We start from the raw sequence: 23,629 nt of genomic DNA on the forward strand, positions 1-23,629 counted from the left end.
ACAATTTACAGTTACTATACGGAGTTAAGGACGGGAGCGCATCTGTGATAAAAATCCCCACTTTTTTCCATATTAGATAAAGAAAAGCAGAATTTATGACGGTGACACATTCTTCACATGAAGGACACAAAATGTGCATCACGGACCTAATAATGAGGTCTGTTGGGTTCTCAATGTGCATCACAGCCTCTTAGTGGAGGCTCCAACGCAGATGTGTGTAGTTACAATGCTTACACTATCCTGATCCACAGATACGTCACATACAGTATTGTATTTCTATATCTCATGGTTGTTATTGAAAACCGGCAATAAACATCATGCCAGATATCCCCTAAGGCTGGTTACACACATTACACAGCTGTCAGTGGACACCTATCTCTCCTGACTCCACGATGCACAGGAATGCTCAGTGTTAGGCTATGTGCACACGTTGCGGAATTGCCTGTGGAATTTTTTGTGCGGATTCTGCATCTCTTGGCAGAAAACGCAGGTGCGGATTTGATGCTTTTTTTTATGCGGATTTTGTGCGGATTTGCTGCGAATTTACTGCGGATTTTGTGCGGATTTCTTGCGTTTTTTACCCCTGCGGATTTCTATAATGGAATGGGTACAAAAACGCTGCAGATCCGCAAAAAAGAAGTGACATGCTACTTTTTTTAATCGGCAGCGTTTCCGCACGGAATTTTCCGCACCATTGGCACAGCGTTTTTTTTTTCATTTTTGCACGGTAAAAAACGCTGCGGATGTGCAGGAAATCCGCAACGTGTGCACATACCCTAGGCTGCTTTCACACATCAGTTTTTTGCCATCAGGCACAATCAATTTTGAATAAAAATGGATCCGGCAAAAGTTGCCGCCAGATCCGTTTTTTTCTCATAGACTTGTATTAGCGACAGATTGCGACGGATGGCCTTACGTTTCATCCGTTTTTTGCTGGATCCGTCGAAAATTGAAAACAGACATAGTAACGTTTTTTGTGTCCGTCGAAAAAAAGGACAGCGACGGATCCGTCGCCGTCCGTTGTTTGCTAAAATAGAACCCTATGGCACCGGACCCGTCAAATGACGGAATCCGGCAACGGATTCCATTTTTTTTTAACTGGGCATGCTCCGATATTTTTAGGATCCAATTTATCCGGATCAGCTAGTCGGATCAGTCGAAAGAACTGATCCGTCGCATCAGTTTTTCACAATCTGCGACGGATCAGTTTTTTTCAACATTCGACGGATTGTGACTGATGCAAAAAAAAATGATGTGTGAAAGCAGCTTAGGCTACTTTCACACTAGCGTCGTGCACTGCACGTCGCACCGACGCAAACTGTGAAAGCGCCGCACAATGGTGGCAGCAGATGCAGTTTTAAAACGCATCCGCTGCCCCATTGTGATGTGCGGGGAGGCGGTCACGACGCACAAAGAAAGTTACAAGCAACGTTTTTTTGTGGCGACGGGCCGACGCAACCGTCGCATGACGGTTGCGATGTGTGGCAATGCGTCGCTAATGCAAGTCTATGGAGAAAAAACGCATCCTGCAAGCAATTTTGCAGGATGCATTTTTTCAACAAAACGACGCATAGCAACGTGCAGTGCACGACACTAGTGTGAAAGTAGCCTTAGGCTACTTTCACACTAGCGTTAACTGCAATACGTCGCAAATGCGTCGTTTTGCCGAAAATACGCATCCAGCAAAAGTTCTTGCTGGATGCGTTTTTTCGTCATAGACTAACATTAGCGACGCATTTGCGACGCATTGCCACACGTCGCGTCCGTTTTGCGACGCTTGGGCGTGTGGTAGCAGACCGTCGGGAAAAAAAAACGTTATATGTAACGTTTTTTGCTCCCGACGGTCCGCTTTTTCCGACCGCGCATGCGCGGCCGGAACTCCGCCCCCACCTCCCCGCATTTCCCCGCACCTCACAATGGGGCAGCGGATGCGTGGGAAAAATGCATCCGCTGCCCCCGTTGTGCGGCGGAGACCACACTAGCGTCGGGAACGTCGGCCCGACGCGCAGCGACGGGTTGTTCCCGACGCTAGTGTGAAAGTAGCCTTAACTGTATTATCAATGAGAGAGCCACTGCCAGAGTCACCTTATCTCCTTGCAAACAAAAGGATCAGCTCTTGAAATTCAACAGGCCAGATCCTTCTCTACCCTGACATCATCTGTAGGTGAAGAGTGAGGAGGCCACCATATATATAAAAAAAACTACAGAATTAAATTTTTTGAATCGCTGCAACTTTGCAATAAAATGCAATAACAGGCGATCAAAACATGGTATTGACCCTAAAATAGTATCAATAAAAACGTCAGCTCGGAAAGCAAAAAATAAGCCCTCACCCAGCCCCAGACCAAGAAAAATGGAGACGCTACAGGTCTTGGAAAATGGTGCCATTTTTTTAAACAAACTTTGGATTTTATTTTCACTACTTAAGTAAAAAAGAACCTAGACATGTTTGGTGTCTACGAACTCGTAATGACCTGGGTAATCATAATGGCAGGTCAGGTTTAGCATTTCGTGAACATGGTAAAAAAAAACTATTGCGCAATCACATTTTTTTTTTTGTAATTTCACTGCACTTGAAATTTTTTTCCATGATACGGTAAAACCAATGGTGTCGTTCAAAAATACAACTCGTCCCACAGAAAACAAGCCCTCACATGGCCATATTGATGGAAATAATAAAAAAGTTATGGCTCTGGGAAGAAGGGGAGCTAAAAACAAAAATGGAAAATGGCCTGGGGATGAAGGGCTTAGCGTTCTGACCTTGCTCGGTGCCGGCACTTAGAGCCCCGCTGCCATCAGGAAATTCACTTTATTTCTCCTGGCAGCATTTGGGTTTGAGTCACATTGGCAGGGCAGAGAAAGCAGTAGCTGTAACCTCGCCTCCGGCCCGGACTGACAGCAGCTCAGCATTGGGGTCTGCAGTCAGTCAGTGCTGGGGGTGCAGTTATAGCCACTGCTCTCTATAGACAGAATGATGACTGAACCCACACTAGAAAAACTATGCGACTGAATGCTTTACGCTGCCAGGAGGAATAAAGTTAATTTCCTCTAAGCAACGGGGCTCAAAGTGCTGGTACCGAGCAAGTTCAAAATGCTAACATTCTGCAGATTAACCCCATATCTACAGGTTAATAGCATTTTTTCACGTGACAAGTTCCCTTTAAAGTACGAGTGTATATTTTTGAGAAATCTATTTTTTAAGCTTTATTCTCAAGGGCACTTCACTCACCAGCTCTGTTGTACTTCACCGCCCACTGCTGGCCTCTGTTCATTCTTTGCAGTTCACACTTCTCTTCCCTTCACTTCCCTGCGTAGGCATTAGTTAGGTACGTGTCATCAGAAGGGGCAGCGCCTGTACGGTGAGCTTCTGATGACATTGCAGGAACCAGTACATTCATTTTGAAACGTAATCAGAAGCTCGCCAAGGGAGACAGGTTGCCAGCGGAAGAGTGACCTGTCAATCATTGACCAGAGGTTGGCAGTGGGCAGTGAAGTGTCAGCACCAATGCACAAGAGTGACCTGTCAATCATTGACCGGAGGTTGGTAGTGTGCAGTGAAGTACAGCAGAGCAAAGTGAAGTGTCAGCACCAATGCACAAGAGTGACCTGTCAATCATTGACCAGAGGTTGGCAGTGTGCAGTGAAGTACAGCAGAGCAAAGTGAAGTGTCAGCACCAATGCACAAGAGTGACCTGTCAATCATTGACCGGAGGTTGGTAGTGGGCGGTGAAATACACCAGAGCAAAGTGAAGTGTCAGCACCAATGCACAAGAGTGACCTGTCAATCATTGACCGGTTGTTGGCAGTGGGCAGAGAAGTACAGCAGAGCAAAGTGAAGTGTCAGCACCAATGCACTTGAGAATAAAACTATATAAAAAATATAAAAATATAGATTTCTCAAAAATGACCCATTGAAATTCTGAATGTAATAAATATTAGGGGGTTTTACACTTGTACCTTTAGCTAGGGGTCAAATATCCTGCTGACAGGTCCTGTTTAACAGCTTAATTAAATAATGCAATGGGAAAATGAGTCCCACGTCACATTATTGTACAGTGCCTGTCGTAAATTATAATTTGTGATATGCAAATCACAAGTAAACAAACCACCAAGGAATGCTGGGACCTTTTAGCTCTGAATTGTGAAAGCAGCTCTGGATATAACACAGGCTGTAACTCAAGATGAACGTCAAGAGAATGTATTAACAAAATTCATCTCCACTTTTCCAGTGTATACACTGATCATCTATAACAATAAAACAACTGTCAGGACAAGTGAATACCAATTATTATCTCCTTACACTTGCAAATATCAAGGGAATATTAGGCACAAAGTGAGCAGTTAATGATGCTGACTTGTTGGAAGCAGGAAAAATGGTCAACTTCTACTTTCGTGGCTATGTGACCGGATAAGAGCATCTCCAAAACAGCAGATCTTGTGGGGTGTTCCCTATGTGCTGTGGCTAGATGCTCCAGAGGTGGTCCGCGAGGGGGAATTATGGTAAATACTGTATATGCCCAACCAAGGCTGGCCAGTCTAATCTGATCCCACAGAAGACCTACTGTCACGCTCAGACTGGTTGGCGCAGGCGTGCGGTGGTGTGGCCCCACTATGCCACAGACCAGACTACCCTGGAAGGGGCGTAACTAAGTATTCGCTGGAGCCTCTGATGGTGAGGTCAGGCTTGTGCGGCAGGAAGCTACCAGGTACCTCTCCAGGGTGGTGTCTGGCTGTGGCTGCTGATCCCACTGGGGGAAACAGAACATAGACAGACAAGCAGGCATGGCTGGCACTCTGGCAGACAGGCGGGCACGGCTGGGACACAGGCAGGACAAGATGACTGAACTTGTACACTGACAGGACCGGTAGGGAGTGGTATGCAGGCAGATATGTGAGAACAGGTAGGAACCTGTTCAGACAGGAGGGTATATGAGAACTGGTAGAGAAAGACCGCAAGGAGCAGAGCAAAGCAGAAATGCAGGAGGGGGAGCCAAGAGCAGGAGGCAGAGCCAAGTACAGAAACGCAGGAGGAAGAGCCAAGTACAGAAACGCAGGAGGCGGAGCCAAGAGCAGGAGGCGGAGCCAAGTACAGAAACACAAGAGTCGGAGCCAATAGCAGGAGGCGGAGCCAAGTACAGAAATGCAGGAGGCGGAGCCAAGAGCAGGAGGCGGAGCCAAGTACAGAAACGCAAAGTCACAGAGTGCAGAGACAAGAGCAGAGCTAGCCAAGACAGAGTGCAGAGCAGAGCAAGACACAGAGTGCAGAGCCGAGAGCAGAGCAAAGCAAGACACAGAGTGCAGAGCCGAGAGCAGAGTAAAGCAAGACACAGAGTGCAGAGCCGAGAGCGGAGTAAAGCAAGACACAGAGTGCAGAGCCGAGAGCGGAGCAAAGCAAGACACAGAGTGCAGAGCTGAGGTGTGGAGCAAAGCAAGACACAGAGTGCAGAGCCAAGAGCAGAGCAAAGCAAGACAGAGTGCAGAGCCGAGAGCGGAGCAAAGCAAGACACAGAGTGCAGAGCCGAGAGCAGAGCAAAGCAAGACAGAGTGTAGAGCCAAGAGCAGAGCAAAGCAAGACACAGAGTGCAGAGCCAAGAGCAGAGCAAAGCAAGACACAGAGTGCAGAGCAAACCAAGACAGGGATATACTGTGGTGGCTACACAAGGACACATGCCAGGGTACTACGCCCCACTGGGTGGCGACCACAGGACACAAACCAGGGTACAACGCCCCACTGGGTGGCGGACACAAGAGTCACAGAGACATTGCCTGGCACCTCAGCAGCTAAGAACTGACTGAGGGAGAAAGTTGCACAGGCCCCCACCAATGGGTGGGGAAGTCTTAAATACAGGAAGCCTCATGGCTATTGGCCGGGGACACCTTAGCAAGGTGCACACAGTCTCAATAAGACACAGGAACTGCCGGGGCCGCCCCCTATGCACACAGACAGAGCATGCACAGAGCAAGCAGCAGACATGAGGCACACAGCATGGAGCTGGCAGCAGAGAGAAGTCAGAGCATGGACTGGAGAAGTGAGTGAGTTTGAGTGAAAAGCAGGTGGGGGATGGGAGGACATGCAGTGAAGCCGGCAGGGTTGTTACACCTACTTTTTCCTATGATATAAAGGTGTCAGAACACAAGTTGCAGTTTGCTGTATAGCCACAGACATAACACTTTGATAAGGAGTAACATGCTAAGGCCGGGATCACACATGCGAGAAACACGTCCGTGTCTCGCATGTGAAACCCAAGCTCTGGCGCCGGCACTGTGGAGCGGAGCGTGCGGCTGCATAGGAACACATGGAGCTGCACGCTCCGCTCCCAAATGCCGGCGCCAGAGCTTGGGTTTCACATACGAGACACGGACGTGTTTCTCGCATGTGTGATCCCGGCCTAACACTTTCACTGCCATCATCTGTACTCCCAATGAGTACATTCTGATATTAATTCTGTTGAAGACAGGTAAACAGACTAGGGAAAAGCAGGGATATGGAGGCCACATTTTTTACAGGAATTAAGAAAAATCCCCTAATAAAGCGATTTGCACAGTTTTCAGAATATTCCATGCTGGATAAAATTTATAAAAAAAATACAAAGTTTAGTTATTCTTTAAAGTGGGTAGGTGAGGATCAGAATTTGACCACAAAACAATAGAAGGAGGTGGTCTTATAAATAATGTTTCTTTTTCTGGGGGAGAGAGGGCACCAGAATGAAATATGAAGGCTATCAGTGGAAGCATTGTGATACTCTGAGCAATGTTCTGCTATGAAACCTGGAGTCCTAGCATTCACATGGATGTTACTTTGACACTTACCACCTACCTTTAAAGTACCACTCCCCTTTTTTTTTTTATTATTACACTACCGGATAGGTATCTGCAATGTATGTTCCTGTGTGTAGTAAAATACTTCTGGTCTCCCTCTTCAGCTGTTCCCAGCACGCTCCCTCTTCATCTACACCACGTAACCGGAGTTGTGACTGGCCGGTTTGTTTCATTGTTTGCTGGGTGGGCTGGAAGTCACTTCTCAGCGTAAGTCTATGAGACTCGGGACAAGGCTTTTATAGACTTACTAGATGGTATCCCGATTCTAACGCATCGGGTATTCTAGAATATATATATGTAGTTTATTTATGAAGATTTTAGAATAATACATTGAATACACAGGATTCGGCTGGCCGGGCACGACCAATTAGCGAAGCGTGGTTCAAATCCCACGCCAATTCGTGGCCGGACTGCGCCTGTCGCTGATTGTTTGCGGCCGGCCACGTAGTATATAGCACAGCCACATAGTATATAGCACAGCCACATAGTATATAACAGCCCACGTAGTGTATGGCACAGCCCAGGTAGTATATAACAGCCCACATAGTATATAGCACAGCCACGTAGTACATAGCACAGCCATGTAGTATATTGCACAGCCACGTAGTATATTGCACAGCCACATAGTATATTGCACAGCCCATGTAGTATATTGCACAGCCCATGTAGTATATTGCACAGCCACGTAGTATATTGCCCAGCCCACATAGTAAATTGCCCAGCCCACGTAGTATATTGCCCAGCCCACGTAGTATATTGCCCAGCCCACGTAGTATATTGCACAGCCATGTAGTGTATTGCAGCCACGTAGTATATTGCCCAGCCACATAGTATATTGCCCAGCCCACGTAGTATATTGCCCAGCCCACGTAGTATATTGCACAGCCCACATAGTATATTGCACAGCCCACGTAGTATATTGCACACCCACGTAGTATATTGCCCAGCCCACGTAGTATATTGCACAGCCATGTAGTATATTGCAGCCACGTAGTATATTGCCCAGCCACATAGTATATTGCCCAGCCCACGTAGTATATTGCCCAGCCCACGTAGTATATTGCACAGCCCACATAGTATATTGCACAGCCCACGTAGTATATTGCACACCCACGTAGTATATTGCACAGCCACATAGTGTATTACACAGCCCATGTAGTATATTGCCCAGTCCATGTAGTATATTGCACAGCCCACATAGTATATTGCACAGCCCACGTAGTATATTGCCCAGCACACATAGTATATTGCACAGCCCACGTAGTATATTGCACAGCCCACGTAGTATATTGCACAGCCCACATAGTATATTGCACAGCCCACATAGTATATTGCACAGCCCATGTAGTATATTGCCCAGCCCACATAGTATATTGCACAGCCCACGTAGTATATTGCACAGCCCACATAGTATATTGCACAGCCCACGTAGTTTGTTGCACAGCCACGTAGGATATAGCACAGCCACATAGTATATAGCACAGCCACGCAGTATATTGCGCAGCCACATAGTATATTGCACAGCCACGCAGTATATTGCACAGCCAAGTAGTATATTGCACAGCCACGTAGTATATTGCACAGCCCACGTAGTATATTGCACAGCCCACGTAGTATATTGCACAGCCACATAGTATATTGCCCAGCCCACGTAGTATATTGCCCAGCCCATGTAGTATATTGCACAGCCCACATAGTATATTGCACACCCACGTAGTATATTGCACAGCCACGTAGTGTATTACACAGCCCATGTAGTATATTGCCCAGTCCACATAGTATATTGCACAGCCCACGTAGTATATTGCACAGCCCACGTAGTATATTGCCCAGCCCACGTAGTATATTGCACAGGCACGTAGTATATTGCACAGCCCACATAGTATATTGCACAACCCACCTAGTTTGTTGCACAGCCACATAGTATATCGCACAGCCACGCAGTATATTGCGCTGCCACGTAGTATATTGCACAGCCACGTAGTATATTGCACAGCCCACATAGTATATTGCACAGCCACGCAGTATATTGCACAGCCACGTAGTATATTGCACAGCCACGTAGTATATTGCACAGCCACGCAGTATATTGCACAGCCACGTAGTATATTGTACAGCCCACGTAGTATATTGCACAGCCAGGTAGTATATTGCACAGCCCACGTAGTATATTGCACAGCCCACGTAGTATATAGCACAGCCCACGTAGTATATAGCAATGTGGGCATCATATCCCTGTTAAAAAAAAGAATTAAAATAAAAAATAGTGCTACGTCATCATCTCGCGAGATCGCAATGCATGGAGCGGTCACCGGAGAGTCGAGAGGAGCGGGAAAGGTCTGTTCTGGGTCCGAGGGGCCGACGGACAGCGAGTATATAACTATTTTTTATTTTTTTTGTTATTTTTAACATTAGATCCTTTTACTATTGATGCTGCATAGGCAGCATCAATAGTAAAAAGTTGGTCACACAGGGTTAATAGCAGTGTTAACGGACAGCGTTACACCGCGGCATAACGCGGTTCGTTAACGCTGGCATTAACCCTGTGTGAGCGCTGACTGGAGGGGAGTATGGAGCGGGCACTGACGGCTGGGGAGTAGGGAGGGACTAATTCTCGGCCGGACTGTGCCCGTCGCTGATTGGTCGCGGCCTGGTGGCCGTGACCAATCAGCGACGCAGGATTTCTGGGACAGACAGACAGACAGACGGAAGTGACCCTTAGACAATTATACTGTATAGTAGATATTGAGAGAGTGGAAAAACATTGGTGCATTTTTTTTCTCCATACCTGCCTGTATGTGGCATTCCAGCTTGGCTGCTGTGGACAGGTCTCATGGTGTCCATATTGTGACTGGTCAGAGCGGTTGGGCAATATAAGAGGGACCTACATAATACTAATAGTTTATTGTGAGTGACCCCCATGTTAAGACAATGGGATACTGCCGCTTTAGCCAACAGGAGCCACCCAATGCAATGTTGATAGAATATGATATGATACATTACTGTACAGTAACAACATTACATCCAGTCTCCAGGATCTGTCCAGCGAATATGCTGAATGCATCCTCAGGGCTCGAGTAACCTGGTAAAGTACAAATGTAGTATACAGCAGATCTCTGTCAGGTCAATATATGTCAGTATACCTTTTATTACCTGGTGAGCCGTATGAAAAGCTTATTCTACACTGTACACTATTTCCCATTTTCCACTGGGAGTGACCTATCGCTGACTTTCACCGCATGTATCACATTGGGCGGTCCCCCTAACATATATCTCCAATGTAGGTTCTCTATGCTGAGGTGCCTAGACTCAACATTAGGACTCACACTGGCGTATAATACAGAGGAGTGCAATGCGAGAAAACATTGCATTGCACTCTGACCAATGTTATTAAATGAGTCAGTGCTCATCTGTGAGTGTTTTTGTCAGCTCGGATCGGACTGAGGAAAAAAAATCACAGCATGCTGTGATTGGATGCAAGAATCGGATCGCACTCGCCAATGCAAGTCAACGGGTGTGAAAAAAAATCACTTCGCACACGTGCCATGCGTGCGGCATCTGATTATTATGCACCCATCTCAAGGGAAACCTGACATTTCATCAGCCAAGTACAGTAAATTCACAGCCCAAACTGTCAGAATAGAAGAGATAGAATATTAATCTAGAATAGATAGGTAGACTAGGTGCTGTAGCTACGATACTTATATAGAAATTGAATGTCACAAGCCCCCTACACATCGCTCTGGCAAAAATTAAGAGACCACCACATCAAAACCATGTCATAGGCAGCCCAATCTCCAGACCTGAACCCCATTGCAAACCTCTGGAATGTAATCAAGAGGATGAGGGATAGTCACAAGCCATCAAAGAAAGAAGAACTGCTTAAACTTTTGCGCCGGAAGCAGTGTGAAAGACTGGTGGAAAGCATGCCAAGACGCATGAAAGCTGTGATTACAAATCATGGTTCTTCCACAAAATATTGATTTCTGAACTCTTCCTGAGTTAAAACATTAGTATTGTTGTTTCTAAACGATTACGAACTTGTTTTCGTTGCATTACTTGACGTCTGAAAGCACTGGATTTTTTTTTATTTTAACTATTTTTCTTTGTCAGAAAAAAATACAAAATGTATTACTTGGAAATTTGGAGACATGTTGTCAGAAGTTTATAGACTAAAAGAACAATTTACATTTTACTCAAAAATATACCTATAAAGAGAAAAATCAGACAAACTGAACATTTTGCAGTGGTCTCTTAATTTTTGACAGAGCTATATAATAAACTAACTAAAGGGTGTTTAGCTTTATTTAACCTATTAAATAAATACATTATTTAAAAAAAAAAAGACGTGGGGTACCCCATATTTTTAATAACTGGCTAAGGGAAAGCAGCCAGCTGCAAGCTTATATTATCAGTCTGTGAAGAGCCTGATAACCTTATAGCTTCCCAGCCTATTAATATCAGCTCATAGCTGTCTACTTAGCCTTTACTTGTTATTAAAAAAGGGATCCTAAAAAAAATGATGTGTGGTCCCCCCTATTTCTAATAACTAGCTCTATTTTTAATAACCAGCAAAGGCTAAGTAGACAGCGTCGGGCTGATATTAATAGTTTCGTAAGGTCCATGGATATTGGTCCCTTCCCAGGGAAATCAAACCAGCCCTCAGCCGCCCCAGAATTAGCACATCCATTAGAAGCCCCAATTCTGACACTTAGCCTTGGCTCTTCCTGATTGCCCTGGTGCATTGGCAATTGGGGTAATAGGTTTGTGGGCTTGATGTCAGCAGCTGTCAGTGGAACAGTCAGAGAAAAATTAGAAACACGACACCACTTCTGCATTTTTTACCCACTCCTGGTTTTGGCTTACAAATAATGATGTCAAATACTGACCAAATATTGAACGTGTGAACATGGCCTTACACACACAGTAATAAAAAAGTCTAATTACCTGTTGATCAAATGTAACCTACAAATTGTGCTTCCCCAATAACAGCTGCTGTACTGGAAATGGCATAAATGTTTCCCTTTTATTTATAGTTATACGAAGGAATGGTAATGTATATACAGTATATGAAAGTGGAAATACAGCATAAACTACTATTTTAGTGATAATATATTACCGTACTTTGGCTGCTTTCTGTTATTTTACCGAAAACAGAATTACCAAGTTGAAATGACTAGAGTATATACCCATGCTTATTGCTTACACCTCTCCTGTATTACTTCATTTTATTCTGACCGATCAGGCTTCCCACTTCATCACTACCCTATTCTAAGAAACAAAGTGTGTTGGCAGGACTGATATCATAGCCTGTCTATACAGCATAATCCCAGTGAATGCTTCCTAATCTTTACTCCTCTGTGGTACGTGAGGCTCATATAATGCTAAAAGAGGAATCATGAAGCATTTGTCCAAGCCAGATACAGAATTAAACTATATCCAACAGGGACGCCATGCCAGAGCACACAGTTTGTATATTAATTTATATAGTTATTCCCAAAATGTTAAGTTATTCCATATCCACAAGATAGGCAACAACTTAAAGGGGTGATCCAAAGGCACAGCATTTTTCTTTTAACTCACTGTCTATTTAGTCTCATAATCTAAGCTATTTTCTAATATACTTGATTTCCTACCATTCCCTAACTACACTATCTAACAGCTATTGTATTTTTTTTATTTACCTCCTGTGTGATGAGTCATTTCCGTGTCCCAGTGCATGCTGGGATACTAAAACGAAGCATCATCAGGGGACAGAGGCTGCGGTCACTGTCACAGCCTCTGCCCCCTCCGTGAAGTGATTAATTATCAGTGATGCTCATTTCAGTGGCTGGTCCCTGCTTTGTTCCTGAGTGTCTCCTTGTGCAGTATCTCCCCCTGTGCCCTGTGCAATGAGTGCAGCGCCCGGTCTGTTGTCGGCTCAGATGAATAGTAATAAGCCGGCAGCAGAGTAGGGTTACTGTACCCGGCAGAGACCAGTGACATCACTTGCGTGGGTGGCGCTAGTCTCCTGCATGCCGGGTATAGTGACACCGCTCTGCTGCCGGCTTATAACTATTCATCTAAGCCGACAACAGACCGGACATTGCGCTCATAGTACGGGGGGGGGGATACACTGAACAACGGAGGAGACACTGCACAAGGGAAACACTGAGGAACAGAGCAGTGATCAGCCCCTGAAACTAGCATCACTGATAACGCTTTGTTTCAGGGAGGGGACAGGGGCCGTGACTATAACCGCAGTCTCTCCCCCTTATTACGCTTTGTTTCAGTATCCCAGCATGCACTGGGATACTCAAATGGATCATCATCACACAAGAAGTAGAGAAAAAAAATACAACAGCTGTTAGATCGTGTAGTTCGGGAACGATAGGAAATTTTTAAAGCAAGTGTAATAGAAAATAGCTTTGACTACAAGGCTAAATAGATAGGAAGTTAGGAGAAAAATGCTTTGCCATCGGACCACCCCTTTAAGGTTCACTAAGGAAACAACTTGTAGGAACCCCAAAGAACCCGAGAATGGGACTCTGGGACCTGAGAACCGAGCTATACAGAGCTCCATAGTGATTGGAGTGGAGGTCCGCTTGTTTGACCAGTTCCCCATTTATTGTCTATGGAACTGCTGGAAATATCTGAGTGCTGATTGTAAATCCTCGCTCTTGAGGACGCTGTTCCCAGTGGTACAACACCAGCAATCATTAAGTTATTCTTTAAAAAGGCAGAAAACTTAAAGGGTCACCAGTCTGAGACTTCACATTTTTATCTGATGAAAGAGGGGCCAGCCCCAGACTAGTGATTAGATTATTCAAAATATAAGTTAACCGAATTGAGCAGAACATGTCTTAATGTCCCTTAATAGGGCTCAACATTTACTAGATAGATACTGGAACTGGGATCCTGGCATGCAGAGCGGGATCCCATAAATTACCGTGGCCACTCGCACAGTGAAAGCACGAGATCTCGCTCTTTTCACTTTCCCAGTACTGCTGCACTGTTTGTGAAGTGATGACGGAAAAGTAACCTCTCTAAGGAGGTTAGCGTTCATTAACCGCTTATTAAAGTATTTAGCAGCCATGGGATAGTGCAAAAAGCAACATCGCAAGATAATCCTTACTACGAGAGTGGCCATGGAGGGTTTTGTGATCACATTCTACATGCCGGGAATCCAAAACCCAGAAGATCAGGCTCATCTTTTGCTAAAAAGTTTGTCACTTTTAGGGGACATTAGGGAGTGATCTGAGCAATTATGCTAAAAGAAAAATTACCAGACTGGGGCAGTATGATAGACCCTACAAACCCCACATACAGTATCATGCCACCACAGCTTCGCCCACACAGTATGGTGGCTCCCATACACAGTATAATGGCCCCCACAACTTTCAATACACAGTAGATGAACCCCAGAGCCCCAAAACATACAGTATCCTACTGCCACAGCCCCCCACCAACACCTCACAACTCCCCCACACACACAGTATGATGGCCACCACAGGTTGACACAGTATTATTCTCTCATACATGGTATGATTGACCACACATCTCCTTACACACTGTGTATTGGCCCCCACAGCTCCCTACACACTCTATGATGGTTCCCTCAGTTTCCCCCAGCTATTGTCTGATAAAGTTTTTTAAAAGTATAGAACTACTCACCTAGCCACATTTTATCTGATGCTACTCTAGCCTGTGCAGCATATGGACTGAGGCTCTGCCAAGCAGGCGGAATCTAGTGACAACACCGTGGGTGCTATACTGAGCCTCCCTACTACACCATTATATTCACCAGTACTGAATCCCGAGGATGCAGATACCAGTGAAATTGAGATGCCTTGCAATGGTCAGCCATACGGTGGGATCCATGATCCACAGTTTCAAGTCATTTTTCACTCCTGGTCCGCAGGCCTGATAGAAAGAGCTGAAGAGTCTGATGTGACCCATGGGCCATACTTTGCACAAGTTTTCTTTAGTTCCAATTGATTCCCTAGGAAAGCTTAACCCCTTCATGACATGCGCCGTACTAGTACTGCGCATGTCGTGTCTCCCCCTTTGATGTGGGCTCCGGCACTGAGCCCACATCAAAGCCGTGACATGTCAGCTGTTTTGAACCGTCATGTGATCGGGGGTCAGCAATGTGTCAGCATGACAACCTGAGGCCTCTATGGTTGTTGATGCCGGATTGCTGTGAGCGCCACCCTGTGGTCGGCGCTCATAGCAATGCAGGAATTCAGCTACATAGGAGCGATCTGAGCATCGCTTCTATGTAGCAGAGCCGATCAGGCTATGCCAGCTTCTAGCCTCCCATGGAGGCTATTGAAGCATGGCAAAAGTTTAAAAAAAAGTTTCAAAAAATATGAAAAAAAATCAAAAAACTTTAAAAGTTTACATCACCCCCCTTTTGCCCCATTCAAAATAAAACAATAAAAAAAATCAAACATACACTTATTTGGTATCGCCGCTTTCAGAATCGCCCGATCTATCAATAAAAAAAAAGGATTTACCTGATCGTTAAACGGCGTAGCGAGAAAAAAATTCAAAACGCCAGAATTACGTTTTTTTTTGTCACTGCAACATTGCATTAAAATGCAATAACGGACAATCAAAAGAACGTATCTGCGTAAATGCTGTATCATTAAAATCGTCAGCACGGCACGCAAAAAATAAGCCCTCATCCGACCCGAGATCCCAAAAAAAGGAAGCGCTACGGGTATCAGAAAATTGTGCACATTTTTTATTTTTTTAAATGTTTGGAATTTATTTCACCACTTAGATAAAAAATAACCTAGACATGTTTGGTGTCTATGAACTCATAATGATGAGGAGAATCATAATGGCAGGTCAGTTTTCAGCATTTAGTGAACCTAGCAAAAAAGCCAAACAAAAAACAAGTGTGGGATAGCACTTTTTTGCAATTTCACCACACTTGGATTTTTTTCCCATTTTCTAGTAAAATACATGGTAAAACCAATGGTGTTGTTCAAAAGTACAACTCGTCCCGCAAAAAACAAGCCCTCACATTGCCATATTGACAGAAAAATAAAAAAAGTTATGGCTCTGGGAAGGAGGGGAGCGAAAAAGGAAAAAGCTAAAACGAAAAAGGGCCGCATCTAATGCAATTTTAACTTTGATCTTATAAATCAATAGTACACACAAATATAAGAAAATTAGCAATATGTCTTATCAGAGAAATTTGCTTCTTTCTTCTCCTGGACTGATCTTTCATTTTCAAAATTCTAAGTTCATGGGTGATACAGTAAAAATATATATCTTGGTACCGTGTTAGCCAGTAGATAGAAAAATATTTAGAATTGAGAGTCCTCAGTGGTTGATACCTTTTAATGGCTAACTGAAAAGATGGTAACAAATTGAAAGCTTTCCAGACTACACAAGTCTATTCATCAGGCATAGACTAATACAAAATCTGAACACAACACAGACCTTGTGGGGGCATCACAACACAGAACCAGACCTCAATCAGAGGACAATAAAACATTCCTTATCTATGAACTGTACCAATATTTATGGACACAACAGTTTATCCCTCACCCATAATGGTAGTTCTGCTTCACGTCACCTGTCTTATCCATTGCATTATCTTTCTGCTGTGCTGTGTATAAACATGTGATTCTTCAGATTTTGTGTTATCCTATGCCTAACGAAGGGACCTGAGTAGTCTGGAAAGCTTGCAATTTGTTACCATCTTTTCAGTTAGGCCGGGATCACACATACGCGTGATACGGCCGAGTCTCGCAGGTGAAATCCCTCCTCTGAGGCCGACACTCCGGAGCAGAGCGTGCAGCCGCACAGCAACACATGGAGCTACACGCTCCGTTCCCAAGTGCCGGCGCCAAAGGAGGGATTTCACCTGCGAGACTCGGCCGTATCACGCGTATGTGTGATCCCGGCCTCAGCCATTAAAAGGTATCAAACACAGAGGACTCTCAATTCTAAATATTTTTCAGTTCATGGGTAAAATTTGTCTTCAGTGAAAACAGACTTTCTATTTACTGAGATTGGAGAAGACAGTTGCTACTAAGATTCTATGTAGAGGGGGGATGGTAGAAGGAGGGGAGGGGCAGAGGTAGAGCTCCTCCCTCCTCCTCCTCCATACTCCCTTCAACATAGAATCTTTTATCTCCTTCACCTCTGCATAATTTTTTATTTTTCCTTTTTCCTCACCTCCTTCCAGGAGCCATAATTTTGTATTTTTCCATCAGTATGGCAGTATGAGAGCTTGTTTTTTTGTGGGACGAATTGTACTTTTCAATGACACCATTGATTTTACCATATAGTATACTGGAAAAGGGGGACAAAAAACTAAGCGTGGTGAAATTGCAAAAAAAGCGCAATTCTACAATTGTTTTTGGTTTTATATTTACCATGTTCACTAAATTCTAAAACTGACCTGCCAAGATGATTCTCCAGGTCAGTACGAGTACGCAGATACCAAACATTTAAAGGTTATTTCTTATTTAAGTGGTGAAAATTGTTTTTTTTAATTTGTCTGGAAAAAAAAGTCGCCATTTCCTCAGACCCATATTGTTTCCATTTTTCGAGATCCTTGGATGGGTGAGAGCTTATTTTTTGCTCGCCGAGCTGACATTTTTTATTGATACCATTTTAAGGTACATACATTGTTTTGATTGCCTACTATTTCATTTTATTGCAATGTTGCAATGGACAAAAAAAACAAATTCCGGCGTTTCAAATTTTTTGTTTTTATGCCATTTACCAATCGAGCGTTTCTGAATGTTTTGATACTAAATATGTGTATTTTTTGTATTGTTTTATTTTGAATCGGGCAAAAGGGTGGCGATTTGAACTTTTGTGTTTTATTGTTTAAAATATTTTCAACACTTTTTTTTTTTTTTACATTTTACTGGCTTCAATAGTCTCTTTAGGATACTTGTTGCTGTGATTGTCTGATTTCACGTGCTACACATAGCAGGGCTTCACCACCGGAGCCCGCATCAAAGGCAGGGACACGACTGATGACATATCTATACTTGAAGGGGTTAAAAATCCACTGTCATCTGGTATATCAGTAATGTAAAAATCTGTCTTCACTGAATACAGATTTTATTCAGGAATTGAGATTTTTGTGAATGACTGATCAGTCCTAGTGTAGAAAGAAGCAGATTTGTCGGAGGAGTTATACTACAAAGTTTCTTATTTTTACATATACTATTGATTTATGAAATATGGTAAGAATCATAAAAATAATTGACATGATGTTATTTTTCGCCACAATAAAAAAAAGAATATGACTTGGATTTTGGAGAGAAATCAGATCAAATAGAATGATTCTGGTAAAATATAAAGTACATGTGAGAGAAAATGGTTATTGGAGTTTTTTACTCCCGTATATACCTAAGAACTAACAGGCAAGTAGTTACTAAGTATCTGCCTGTTCTACCCGGCGCCGGCAATTCAGCTGCTCCTCGTCAACAGAGCAGCTTTTCTTCTTCTGGGCTGCTGTGTTGACGGGGCATGACTGGTAACATCATGCTGATTGACAGCTGGCTCACTATAGTTAGGCAGCAAGGAGTTGGCTGTCAATCAGCATGACATCGGCAGTCACGCCCATCAAAAGAGCAAAAGAGAAGTCTTTGCTCTGTCGACCTGTTATTAGCGGAAGCCGTTGAATTGTCAGCAGGAGTCATCTGTGACCTCTCTGTGCCCAGCAGAGATCAAAGATGAGCACAGTAGGCAGGTAGTTGGTAACTACCTGCCTGTAAATTCTTAAGAATATAGTAAAGAAAGAAATTAAATTGTCCCAAATAACCTTTAAAGTAGACATAGATTGCATGACTAAACTTAAGAATTGAATATCATTAGAGAAAATACATGTATGTCCATTCAACAACCAGTCTACTGGCTTATTTCCTCCACATAATGCTGCCTAGAATGCTAGTTACAGTCCTGATTCCGTGAACATATCTGTTGCCAATAACATTAATCAACTAAATATTGTGTTACCTCCAGACCTACTACTTGGTTTGCAAGAAATTAACTAAAACTTAATTAATTTCACATTTTTGTTAATCCTGGAAAGTCCGAAGATGAACATCAATAATAACACTATTATAGTATGGCACATACAAAACATGCAATTTTATTTCACAGGATGACCCTGTTGGAAACATAAACCTAGCAATGGACGTTGCTGAAAAATACCTAGATATACCAAAGATGTTAGACGCTGAAGGTAGGAATCCATTTCTTGATGTTGTACATTGTTTTCTAATCCAGTCTGACAGGAAGTCCAATACGTCATGTATTTATGTGACTGCATCTGAATTTATGGAATATCACAAAAACATGCCATCGCCACGTGTTTGTTAGGCAATCCCTGCATGTGTTGCTGCTGTTGAACAGCCTCGTGACATGCTGCTGCGGGGACACAAACGTATTTTTTCAGCATGCCGAAGACACTCGGTTAGCACACGAGCATTCTCGGAGAACACCTTATCTGAGCACGGTCGCTAATCACTAATCTAGATCTTTTGAAGAGATCTTTTTCTCGGACAGAGCAGCAAACCGAGCATCTTTTATAAAGCATGTGCAGCATTTTTTTCTTTCTAAAACATTACTGAATTTAAAGAGCCCTTTCTAATGCCTCTTCTCTTTTAAAGACTTTTGAGACTCCAATGGCTGCATGCAAATTAGGAACTAGGGTCCTAGAATCAGAACCTGCACCTTTCAAGTATTTATAGCATACTGTGGATATACCATAAATGTCTAAGGCTAGGTGCACTCTACATTTGTGGCCATCACACACGCCCCACAGTGGCCACTGTCAGGATAGATGCCGATGCATCCATTCACCATAGGGACCCATTGTAAAGAAGTAGTTGCCACATGGTTTGGATTTCTTTGTAGTAGTCCCCGGTATAGTAAAGCACAGTCTGCTGTACATACAAACTGTATGCAGACACATACCAGCCAGATAGATGCCCAAAAGAACACACTTTTGGCCTCCCATCTGGTGAATGATGGCCTAATGTCACACTGAATGAGGGAGAAGTAAGGTGCACAACAACGAGGGAAGAGAGGGGGAAGCCCAAACACTAGGGAAGGGAGACCCTGAGGAAGATCTAACAACACCCTGTCTGCCCTAAACGTCCCTAAATGGGTTCCACATCTATAGCTGAGCAGGAACCTTATCCCTGCCTGACCCTAGCGATAGGCCCTGGATAGGGAGGGGACGAGGTGAGATCTAGTCCCCACCTACTAAAACTAAAGACAGAGGGTGGACAAACGAGGGGATACACTTAGCTTGAGAAGACCAACGATATATATCACACCAGCAATCCTCCCAGAGACCTCCAAGAAGACAGTAGCCGACTGCTAGTACTTCCAACCAGACAGAGGGAAATTGAGCTAACACCAGCACCTTGCTGAAGAAACTGAATGTATTTAAACCTTCAGCAAAGGTGAGTTAAATAGCAGCAGAAAGTGGAGGTAACTGTTGGGTCCTAGAGGGAATAGGATATCACTCAATAACAGAGATGCAAAAATCAAGCAGGTGCTTGTAGAGCTAATCGCAAAGACCTTCTACAGCCGGATCCAGGTTCACTGTCTGTCACACCTGACACACCCGTGACACCTATGGACCCATTATAGTATATGACTGGAATAGCTCCTAACATATACTGTAAGCTAGGAGCACAGACACACTGTATATCTAGCCTTAGGATTAAATATCTGTTATTCAGAAGGCAAATCATGATGGTCGTTTCACCTGATAAAATGCAAGGACTGTTGCTTTTCTGCTCTAAGCCCAGAATTGCTGTCTTTTTGCAGATAAAAGACCAACCATTCCAACATTACATTGTGTCTGCGGATGTTTGGTAGGGATTTGAAATTTATCTATGACATTGTGATAATTTATAATTTTTCTCCTGCATCCTTTCAGATATTGTGAACACACCAAAACCTGATGAGAGAGCCCTCATGACCTACGTATCATGTTTTTACCATGCATTTGCTGGAGCAGAACAGGTATATTGGATCTGTTGTTACATCACGACAAGGAGAGGAGACCCTGCATGGTTATATCATATGTCAATAATACAAAAGTGTTCTACCATTAGAGGCATAACTATAATAGGTTCAGGGGTTGCGGTCATGCCTGGGCCCTGGAGCTTAAGGGGACCAAATGGTCCCTTTGGCGGCTATTAAAAGACCAATACACTTACAGAGCCATTATAATTTGGGGCTCTGGTGGAGATTTTTTGTTTTGGGGCAAATGAGTTTCAAGTTACACTACTGTCTACCATATTTTATATAATTACAACCTTCATGATTGTGTGAGACTTCCTCAGTTCATAGATCCCAAAAAGGCCTATTATGGATCTTTAGGCATGTTTGTGTAATGATTGCTCCCCTTCTCCTTGTTGCTTGTACTTGACATCAACACAAAAACTTTACATTGTCAGTGAAATATTGAACATTTACTTTAGGATTAAGAGAAAATAGCACATTCTGTAAAATCAGATCTGTCACCATAATATGTTATTCAATTAAATTGAAGTAAATTATAATAACAGGAACTAGCAAAACTAGGGTGTGATGAGACTCTGAGCAAATTTTGGAACATACCCCCCAACACTAGCAAAACTATGGTATGATGGGACGCTGAGCAAATTTTGGAACGTACCCCCAGAAACTAGCAAAACTAGGGTGTGATAGAACTCTGAGCAAATTTTGGAACGTACCCCCAGAAACTAGCAAAACTAGGGTGTGATAAGACTGTGAGCGAATTTTGGAACGTACCCCCAAAAAATCCAACTCACTGCCCTCAACTTCCTCCACCAGCATGAGTACTGGATGAATTAGACATTGGATGACTTAGGCAACCTGCATACTTTGAGCTGCTCAGTTCAAGTACACACACCATTGGGCATGGTTTTGACAAGATGGGCACAAAGCTGCGCCACTTTTAACTCAAGAGTCATTTTTTTACTGGTCTGCCCGGCGTTGCGTTGACTTTTATCACTGTGTATGAAAGAATCAAGACAGTACTGCTTCTCTATAGGTGATGGCTCTCTTTCTGGGCCCAATCATGGTTGCAATAACTGTGTATGCAAATGTTACACCTCTGAAGACAGATCAGCTCTGTTATGATGCAAAATGGCACAAAATATTGGGCCCTTTGTATAATTTCCAATAGGAGCATTAGAAACATAGTTATAAGTCCCCTGTGTTTATTAGGAGAGGACTACACCAAACTTTCTTTTTTAATATGCCATGCTTAAACTGGTGTACAATGTATGTGAAATTAAACCATATTCACACATAACAGAAATATCGGCCCACATTAGGGTATCGTCCAGAAGTTGTTTTTTTTCCCCGTAAGAAAAATCAGACTTTTTTTTCAGTGTGCTTGATCCATTTTGGCCTGTGTCAGTTTGTTACCATCCATTGATCATGCGTTGTTCTCATATGAAAATCAAATACATTGTCAAAGCTTTCTCTATCAACTGCTCAGTGAAACATGGATCACACAGATTGCGAGTGTTGTGTATTTTTTGATGAGCCCATTCTCTCAAATGGGACAGTTTGATTTATCAAATGTATCTAAAACAGATATGCCCCTTTTCTACTGGATGCAGACCATTGGTCTGCAAAAAAAAGTAGACATGTGGACATGCCCAAAGACTGTAATGGGTCCATGTTATATCTGTAAAAAAGATGGTTTGAGCAAGTGAGAATAACAAACTGGGATTTCTCATACCAGTCAAAGCTAAAACCAGCTTACTTCCAGTTGCAAAAATGTTCCAAAACAAATGCATAAAAAACTCAGCTTTTTCACAAAAAATACAGTGTGCAATTAATAAAGAAATTCAAACCAGCACTAATTGGGCCAAAAATTGCATAATTTCCTTCTTTTCTGCTTAATAAATTAGTTTACAACTCCACTCCACTCCTAAAATAACAAGCCCACGTTTTTTCTTCACTTTTCCAATTGAAAGAGAGCTGAAAAACCTTGTTTTTGTGGGCTTCAGGTATTTTTATAGTGTGAACTGATTAATATATAATGGCCATTGTGCGCAGATTTATCCACAATCCCTATTTTACCCCAGATTTTTTCAGCAGTTTGCAGTGTCAACCGCTCTGTTGTGAGCAAATCTGTGGTAAAATTGGCATGTCATTGTTCTTATTGTGATTTTTGTGATGCCTTTATCAGCAAATTGAATGATTCTCAGAAGAAAACAAGAAAACTCAGGTCAGTAAAATCCTAGTGAGCGAAAATGTCATCACTTTTCTTAATAGCATAAAAGCAAGTTATTATTTCACATTAAAATTACCACTGGAAGATTAAAATGGTTCAGACAAGACTTTGAGGGGATTCATGGCCTAAATCGCAATATTTTTCCACAGCTTCGAAGTTGACGTTTGTCATTTACGTGGGCGTACTATGGGCGGAATGGGGCATGGTCACATACGCCTATCAAATTCATCATAAGCTATGCCACAAAAGTGACGTAACTTACTCTGGAAGTTTATCCCAGGCGCCGACTGGTTTATATTTTTGGAAGGCAGCACACACTGAGTAACAGAGGCACCTAATTCATTAACTGTGGAACCGCCTATACAATCAGGTGACTACACCAGTCCGGATGAATCGCCCCCTTCGTGTGTTCAAGCTATGGATATCTTTAAAATGGACAAAAATTATTGTTACATATTGATGGGTCCTTTTAGGCCGGGATCACACATGCGAGAAATACGGCTGAGTCTCGTTTGTTAATACCCGGCATTACCGCCGTCACTCAGGAGCTGAGCTTGCGGCCACATAGCAATACAT

At 43.2% G+C, this 23,629-nt stretch overlaps 1 protein-coding gene across 5 annotated transcripts in view; it reads left to right on the forward strand.

Annotated features, from left to right (window-relative positions):
• Window positions 1-23,629, forward strand: part of ACTN2 (actinin alpha 2) — a 158,937-nt gene that overhangs the window by 102,226 nt on the left and 33,082 nt on the right. For all 5 annotated transcript variants that reach the window (XM_077282906.1, XM_077282907.1, XM_077282909.1 and 2 more), the window contains 2 exons: window positions 18,943-19,024; window positions 20,735-20,820. In XM_077282906.1, the coding sequence (XP_077139021.1) occupies window positions 18,943-19,024; window positions 20,735-20,820 (168 nt within the window). The remainder of the gene's footprint in view (window positions 1-18,942; window positions 19,025-20,734; window positions 20,821-23,629) is intronic.

This window comes from Ranitomeya variabilis, chromosome 2 (assembly GCF_051348905.1).
Source record: "Ranitomeya variabilis isolate aRanVar5 chromosome 2, aRanVar5.hap1, whole genome shotgun sequence".
NCBI lineage: Eukaryota > Metazoa > Chordata > Amphibia > Anura > Dendrobatidae > Ranitomeya > Ranitomeya variabilis.